Source organism: Charadrius vociferus, unplaced genomic scaffold (assembly GCF_000708025.1).
Source record: "Charadrius vociferus isolate BGI_N301 unplaced genomic scaffold, ASM70802v2 scaffold49, whole genome shotgun sequence".
NCBI lineage: Eukaryota > Metazoa > Chordata > Aves > Charadriiformes > Charadriidae > Charadrius > Charadrius vociferus.
In genome coordinates this window covers 5,099,122-5,107,985 of record NW_009661375.1, presented here as the reverse complement: position 1 = coordinate 5,107,985, position 8,864 = coordinate 5,099,122, and the positions used below count along the sequence as shown (strand labels likewise).

Below are 8,864 nucleotides of genomic sequence, written 5' to 3'. Positions count from 1 at the left end.
CTGACTTTGCATCCCAGCTAAGTTTAGCCAACAGATCAGGCAGAAATGCTGTTTCTCCCCTTCTGGATGCTCCCTTAGGAACTCCCACCTGGTCAGCAGCAGCTCCGCCCCCTCACAGCTTCCACCAAGATCTGCAGAAGACCCCCCAGTATAACCCCACCGTCCAACACCAAAGGCAGAGCCCTGCCAAAACCAGCCCAGAAAGAGCCTCAGTGCCCGGCAAATGGTTCCCAGCTGACTGCGAAGGGCACTGCGAGTGCTGCAGAAGGCGGCCAAGGTCACGTACCGAGCAAGGGGGACACGGGGACCACGGTGGCACGGACCACCAGCAGCCCCACGGCACCAGCAGCCCCAGGGAGAAAAACACAGCTGCATCATTGCAAAGGGGTTTTATGGCAAAAATCATTTGAATTATTCGGGGGTGAATTAAAGTTGCACGAGATTTCTTTTTTAATCACAATAATAAATAGCTGAGTGAGTCATCGCCCGAGAAAACCCAGCAGCAGCTACCAGATGAACAACTCACTGCTCACGGCTGCTGGATACAGCTGGGAAAGGGTGGGAGGTTCGTGCTGAGGGACGAAGGAGAGGCAGCGCAACTTCAGCGAGAGTAAACAGACAGCTCAGAGCCTTCCCCTGCATTTCTCATTTCCATTTTGAAGGGGGCCGATAAAGAACAGAAAGCAGGAGAAGGCAGCCGCGGACGCAACTGGGGCTCAGCAACACTCGATAGCCAGCACGGCGTCGCAGGCAGCTTACGGGGCACAGCACCTCCCGGCGCAAATCACCCCAGCCTCGCAATTAAATAAAAAATAAATAAATAAAAAATATCCATTGCCAGCATCTGAACATCCCCTTTTGGGCTTTTTCCAAGAAAAGCATCTCCGTATCCATTAGCTATTGTCTCCCTCTAGCGCGGGCAGAGACGGAGCCGCCTCCCGCCGCGGCTCCCGGTCTGGCTGGAAACTAAAGGCTGAAGCTCTGCGGAGAACCAGGGGCTGGTGGCGGGCTGGGAAAACACGCCAAGTGCCAGCTCTACCTTTGCATTGATGAATCAGCTTCCCACGCACACTTTTTTTTTTCCCTCCTCCCCCCAGTCTTTACACTTCATCTCAGCAGATGCTCAGCGCAGGAGGGATTTCTTGGTGACCGTATCGGCAAGCTAAAGCCTTCCAAATTTGAGAGACGACTCCCAGCAGCCGCGTTTTATCAAGGGCTGGAGAGAACGCCGAGATGAAACGGCATCCATCCCCCTTCCCGCTGCTCCTGGGGAACCATCCTAACCTCTCTTCACCCTTCAGAGCGGGGATTAGGGTTTGCTCAGCCGGGCTTTTCAGGGGATCTTCTCACAGCTGCCTTTAACACCTCCACACATCTCCTAAAGCGAAATAAAAACCTGCACTTAAATTTCAAAATGAAAGGTCTCGCATCCTCTCCTGCGAGGATTCCTGCCAAGAGAGAAAGGGAACGATGCTGCAAATCTCTCCCCTTTTAAACTAAGCACTGCAGCAGCACCTTCACCCCCTGCTCTGCAGCTTAACCCAACAGAAAATCAAGAGCCTGGAGACACGGACAGGTTTCCATCCCCACGCTTGCACCACCTTCACTCTTCTGAAGGCTGCACCCAGAGGCTCTCCAGGCACTGCCGTCCCTTCCAGAAGCGTTTTTTTTTTTTTTTCTTTTTCTTTGAACAAGGCACCATCAGCATTTGAAAAAACATTTGTTGAGGAAAAAGGGACAGCACTTCACCTGGAAACCCCAGTTTTCATTGGGACATTGTGCCAAGCTCCAGCCGAGCAGCTGGATGAACACAGCAGCTCCCCAACCTGCTCTGCCTTCGTGGCACCATATCGGGGGTAGATGCAGGTGAATCAACCCTGCTTCACCTGGTACCTGCCCAACCTGTGCCTCACCACCAGCTTTTTCAGGGTCTTGCAAAGCAACCGTCCCACCTGAACACAGGGAAGGAGACCCACTGTGGAGGGAATTCACCCGTGCCCATCCACATGCTCTCCAACCAGCAACCCACACGGCAAGACACACGCAGGAAGGTCCCGAGCACCCCTAGACCCACAGACACTGGGAGAATTGTCATCTGCTGAGCCCAAGAAGGATGGGAAACAGCTCCTTGTGAGGATTCCCTGATGCCCATTGCCCTCATCCGTAAGGAGCAAATAACACAGCTGAGACCCAGATGCGCAGAGGAGCCAAAGGAGAGCATCTGATCCAGGAGAAGGCTGAGCTCCCACCCAACCACACAGCAGAACGCAGATACAATAGCAGAAACTCAGGTCTGCTCTCCCACACCACCACCTGCCTCCACCGCCACGTATTTTACTAAGCAACAGAGCTTCAAAGAAGAGGAGCCTCCCAGCTGGGGTGGCCACGAGGGCTCTCCAGATGGGCAGGACTGCAATCAGAGCAACACCACAGCACCCCCAGGCCAAACTACCATCATCAAAGCTCGTGGGTTATGTTCCTAAGTACTTTCAAAACAGCCAAACCTGCACAAATCCATGAAGCTGCTACTTACCCAAAATATAAGGGTCTAGACATCTGCCAAAGGGAGCAGCCTCCAACCATAACCTGCGCAAGTGTGGAGATCCTCCAGGGTTCAGGTTTTCCACAGATCTAGTTGCAGGGGATGTCCCTGGCACTAGAAATGCTTTCTACTCCAAACCACCTATAAACCAGTTAGACTAACGGCATTTGAGTTTTGACCCAATGAAATAACATCTCCAAGGAACATGACAGTTTCATGGCTACTGTTGAAACCCAAGGGTAGCTTTTGTGAAGAAACACGGGTTTTTCAGTTTTCCCTCCCTCTTCTGAGCCATTTCATAGCTCTCAACAGGATTTGCATCATCCAGGAAACCACTGGGTCCATGCAAGGAAGAAAATTCTTCACTTCATCTCCTGGCTGGTCAAGGAGGGGTGGGTCACAAAGGACAAAAAAATCCCACAAAGGCAAGAGTGTGAAAAGCTCAGAGCGAGCAGTTTGAACCATTTGACCTCTACAATTAATTCACTTTTTCCCCTAACTGTTCTGTTGCCTTCCCTCATATACTGTCCTCAAGTGTTATCAAGAACTCAGCAACATCTCACCTTGCTTATTGGAGAATCTTGCGCAGAACTGAAGTGGTCCTCTAAGACACACTTAAAAACCCAAAGCTGAGGGGTGCCACCTGATCTCCCCACACCCCCAGAAGAATCCCCATCCCACTGAAGACCGTCCCCAGATTTGTTCCCAATGAAGCACCCAGTAACAGAGCATCCAACCCCCCCAAACCTCCTCCCACCACAGACTCCCATCCAGGAGGCAGGTCCGGGGCAAACAGAGAGAACTCTGCGTACCGAGGCAGCCAGGTAGGCTGGTCCAACACTCCCACAAAAGCTGGATTTGCCATACAAGCCAACGTTTCTAACCATTCCTCTCCCTTGTACTCCCTGATTTTTTCCCCAAAGATGATACATGACACGGAACCACAGTTCGCGTGACGGTTCGCTGGGGATTTCTTGTGGGTTTTGTTTTTTTTTTTTTTAAAAAAAACTTAGTGCCTTTTCTTTAAAAGGAAGACTTGCTCTGAAGTTTGCAAACGTCCAAGTTTGCCTCTTCTCAAGCTTGTGCCTCCTCCTCTGCCCAAAACCAAGTACACCGCGTACAGCCCGATGCCCATTTCAGGGAGGGGAGAGGTGGAAACCTCACCTGAGTCATTCACATTCAGTTAAAGGAAGAGAGCACGAACACCTTGAATAATAGCATCCCTTTATTTGCTGACACCATTACAAAAACTGATTACATTAGCAACCAAAAAAAAAAAAAAAAAGGAGTGTTTACTTGAGGTTGAAGTCAGAGGCAGCTAATCCCAAAAATGTAATTAAGTAAAACAGTGTACAACATCAGTATTAAAATGTTATATCCCATTGGTGACTTTACCACGTTGGAGTTTTCTGAACAAGTTTTATTGAGCAAAATAAGATAAAAGATTATGTGTTTACTGTCTCTCCAGGAATGTAAAGGTCTAATTATCCAAACAGGTTTGTTTTTATTATAAAACTAAACTCTGGAGGTGTCTACAGAGTTGGGTTTTTTCTTTAAATCAGTAGTCTAACAAGGATTAGAAAAGACAAAACTCTGTTCAGTGTTTCTGACGAAGTAGAAAGGGTGAAAACATAAATAAGGCTTTAATTTGGCAAAATATAATACAATGCCTTCTGCTATCCTCAAATTAACGATTCCCCCGTGACTTCATTCTGCAAGAGAAACACAAAACGCCACATCAGCCAAGCATCTTCCAAAGGTATCAAGCAAACCTGCACCTCGCCAGCGCTTCAGCGGCTCACGCCAGCCACTTCGTTAGCATCGGCCCGCGACGAAGCCCAGGGGAAAGAGACACCGTGGCGGAGGCTGATCAAGAACAGCCTCCCAGAGGCCAAGGCAGAGCCAACACCTTCCTCCCATGTGCGCCGAGCCCGTCTTACGAGACTGGGCTCGCCCCACCACGAACAGCCTGTTACCGGCCATGCTGTATTACAGAGGCAGGAGCAGAAAAAGAAAACCACCCTAAATTAGTAAAAAAAACAAGTCCCCATCCTCCGTAGATGAGGGGGAGTTCTGACACTTCTCGTAGCAGCTCGTTCAGTGCCAAGGCTTTGCTGCCTCCCAAACCCAACAGTTCGCAACCCGCCTTCGCGCCCAGCTCCCCAGCTGCATCAGCTCCCCGAGAACATTTAGCGTCTCGAGTTCATCCAACCATTAGCTAACTTTGGGTCATTTAAGAAGTTTATCAGAATGATGCAGTCAACCACAAAGGCGCAGGTTTCCAAGTTGGCTAGATATTAAAATAAAAGCCTTGTTTGTGTGTCTATAATTGGATGAAGAGTTCATGCCAGACTGATGCTGCAGATACTCGTATCCCCGTGACCACAGCAAACCATTGCTGTTAACTCAGGGAAAGCCCAGTGGGTTACTTTATATCCTCCATCCCAAAGCAAGCGGAGCATGGAAGCGCAGACATTTTGCTCGTGTAGCTGGGACAAAGGAAACAAGGCACAGGCACTGGGAGAACAAAACTCTAGGAAACCTGCTGCGTGAAGCAGCGGGCAGTGGAAGGGGGGGATAAAGAGTTACATGCCTAGAGAAGAACATGGGGACGTGAAATTAGTCCCAGCTAACCAAAGTATGGATCCAGAGAGGAACAAATCCAGTGCCTACTAGAAGCTTTTGATGATTTGCACACGGAAAGTCTCAGATTTTGACACCCAACTTGTTAAATCTGAACAGGGTCCCACCATCACAGACCAGTGTCCTTCCTGACAGCCGCCCAGTTCAACTAGACAGCCACCAGCCACACCTACCTACTAGCTGGTAGTGTTCTCGTCCCTTTGACAGCATTTGGCTTACTGACACAAGCAGCTTCTTGAGATGACCTACATCCTGGTTAAGATTCACCGCCACATTTAGTCTTTTATCAGTCAATTCCTGGAAGAAGGAAAAAAAAAAAAATCATTAAAAACTCATTTACAATCTAATTACCAAGACAGCCTAGAATTAGATCCTCCGTATAAAATTACAACTCCTTGCGCAGATGGGAACAATTCTTGTAAGTCAGAGGGTTATGGCCACATTTAAAGAGAACATGGTTCAAAGTCAAGAAGCTCTTTCCTGTTCCCGGGAATTACCTGCACACGCTGAATGCTGGCAAGAGCATCGCTGACCTCCAGCTCCCCCCCCGCCTGCCTGGGACTCCGCTTACTCGCTGCTTCCAGGAATTCTGCTGGTAACCACAGCCGACCCGGCCTCAGAAGTTATTACCCCAGGTCCCCACAAGCCCGGCTGAAAACCCCGCGCAGACGAGCGCACGTGCTTTATTACGCAGACCGCTAAGCACAGCGACGGTGCGCCCAGCGGGAGGGATGGCTTCTGATCCCCACAGCTGTAACAACAAGACTGCTGGACCACCAAGGACTCTGTCTGTGGGATGTCATCCTCAGCAGTACGTAATGCCCTAGCACGAGGTAGGTCCAGCTGTGAAGCCATCTGAAACAGCTGGCGGGAGACACACACCTTTCCCCACCCGCACCGCAGCACCCGTGGCTCCCGTTCAGGCTCAGGACGTGGGCTGCTGCCCACCAGCTATCCCATGGGTTCACCCCTCTGCTCCCAGCCCTTGCGCAACTCCTGCTTGCCAGCGACACCCAGACTTGGATGAGGACTTCACAAAGCAGTCTAAGCACCAGTCAACACTGGTGGAAAGGAAAAAAGAAAGCTACCAAGAGCTAGAAAACTGGTTTCCTGTGCTGAAATGAAAATGCTGAGCTTGCTTTTTTAAATAAAAACAAGTGGCTTTTTTTTTTTTAAAGGAGTTCAACAGTTTATGAACAGGGAAGTGTCACAACTCAAAATGGACTCTTCCCCTCTTGCCTGCCCTCCTCCCCAAAGTCAGTCTTGCTGAGCTAACAGTGACATAATCCCTGTTTTATTACCTTTATTGATTAGCTCCTCCAGAGACGTACAAAGAACTCCACATCTAAACCACACATTACTACTCCTTATTCAGCTCACAATACAGACAAGCAGATAAACCTGTAGGAGAGCTTTCCCTTGCAATTTGCTAAAAATACGCAAATCTGCCTTGGTCTCAGCGATACAGAAGTACCCGATTCTCAACATGAGCCCAGAGGTGTTTGCAAGCGCTCAGCATCGGCCAACTCTGCTCCATCTAAAAGCGGGTTTACCAACAGACTGAGACTGATGCATAACGCTGTTGCAAATCTCTCCCCAGAGTCTCAGGGAAATTAGAGCGAGTTCAGAGAGGGCCACTTTCCCACCTCCCATTCGGATGGAAACGCCGCTAGACTTGCTGTAACGCAGAGCGGGCAGTAAATCACACTCAACCACCTGCACCATTACAGAAACTACTTTGGGCTCAGGCAAGAGAGCAAAGCAATATATTGCAAAGCTCTTACTTAAGTGCAACTGGTAAACATTTTTCTACTGTAAAAAAATCATTGGGAATCTATATTAGGGTAGCCTTAACCTATTTTACCCTTATTAAAGTAGAAAATCAGGTCTGTCAAGGCTGAGACTTGGCTTAGCAATCTCATACAGATTGATGAAAGCAGAAAGGCAAATGCAATTAGCATCCCAGCGAGTGAATGAATCGCAGCACTGACCAACAGCGCTGGATATGAAAGTGTGTGTGCATTAGCGCAGAAACCATCACGAGCAGAAGCAATGAAGGAGCCTTTCAATTCACTCTCTGCCCTCATCTCTGGCAAGAGCTTCTCTCTCCCTTATTTGCTTCCTCTCCCTTCTGTTTTGTGGTTTCACTAATATCAGGCGGTGTTTATTCATGAATTATAGACATCTCCAGCCCTCTTGGGGCCAATCCTGACCAGCTACCATTGGGTTTGGGCTCAACACAGCCATACAGCGGCTTCGGCGATCCCAGGAGCACAAGACCGCCTTATGCAGTCGGTGCTGTGCCCCAGCGCCACGCTCTCCGTGACTCGGGGGAAAGCGTGTCTTTGGGATACGGGGATGAAGAGAGGAAGAGGATGGCAGCGGGGAACCCCTTGCCATCACAGACTAGGTGGCCAAGACAGGCGCTGAACAGACAGATTTCCCCCCCGCCATGCTTTACACGTATGGCATTTCCAGTTTTCAATGACACACTGCACAATGATGCACACACGGTTTTACACTGAGATCTTGGGGGGGAGAAAAAAAAAAACACATTCGATTTCACGTAAGCCTCAGAATAAGTTTACCGCCTAAGCAAGCCGCTGAATATAAATGACTTCCTTAAAGCATACTAAAAGGCACCCGTTAGTCATCATCTAGTCCCATAAGTGACAAGGAAGCTGATTAGAAAAACCAAATGGTCTATTTTTAAATAGAAAGAAAAGGAGTCTAAAGAAAACACACAGAATGTGTTTGAGGGTTTACGCAAGCATTTCGAGGGTTGGTTCCAGTACCCAGAAGGAACAAATATGCTCATTTTCGAGCATGTGTTTTCAGGTCCTTCTTAAAAAAAGAGACACTGTTGCTAGGTGGAAGTGGCTGGAAGACTTTCTTTTTTTAATCCAAGAGCTATTTTAAGCTGGGGTTTTAGGCTTCTGGGGAGACAGCTTCTTTTTTTTTTTCCCCTTAAAAAAAAAAAACACACCAGCAAAAAGGGCTTGGGGAAGAAGATAAAGAAAATGTTCTAATTCCAGCCTCTGCCAATGGCTACCTGTCAAGAGCGCTATTTAGACAATTAACGTATTTTTACTAATGAAGGCTTAATTACAGGTTTATTAGGACTGTTTTTCCACACGCCTCTTCAGAATAAAGCGATGGATATTCTAGAGAAAACCTGGTTAGGGTTCCACAACGCGCCCACGCAGCAGCACAATGCATGAGCCAGAGGGGTTATGCAAGTTAAGGCTAAAGCAATTAAATCAAACTAGCATACTCGGGCCACCGCAGGGCAGGTCCAGTGACACCTGGCTCAGGGGGGACTCACCAGTGTCACCAGCCACAAAATGCCATGGCTGCTGGCATCGCTGCTCTGCTGTACCACTTGGATGAGCCATAAAGCAGCGAGCAAGCAGCTTGGCACTGGTCTGAGGAGGGCTCTTCTCCTCCAGCCTGCTGCCGACGGGGGCACAAGGCACCTGACGGTCATGGTCAGGGGCTGGTCTCCTGCTCGCAACCCAACAGAGGGCTCGGCATCCCTTCCAGGAAACCAGCTTACAGGGTTGGGACATCCATGGTCTCAAAGGCCCAGCTGCATCTCTGGCTCAGACACGCTGAGCCCACAACGCGAGGGTCGATCAGCATCCACGACTGATCACTCCAGAAAAGCCATTTCATTCCT

At 49.1% G+C, this 8,864-nt stretch overlaps 1 protein-coding gene across 1 annotated transcript in view; it reads right to left on the bottom strand.

Annotated features, from left to right (window-relative positions):
- Positions 1-3,754: 3,754 nt before the first annotated feature.
- Positions 3,755-8,864, bottom strand: part of KTN1 (kinectin 1 (kinesin receptor)) — a 54,537-nt gene continuing 49,427 nt past the window's right edge. The window contains exons 42-43 of the mRNA XM_009893913.1: positions 5,359-5,482; positions 3,755-4,254 (exon numbers count right to left, since the gene is read on the bottom strand). Of these exons, the coding sequence (XP_009892215.1) occupies positions 4,250-4,254; positions 5,359-5,482 (129 nt within the window). The 3' untranslated portion in view covers positions 3,755-4,249. The remainder of the gene's footprint in view (positions 4,255-5,358; positions 5,483-8,864) is intronic.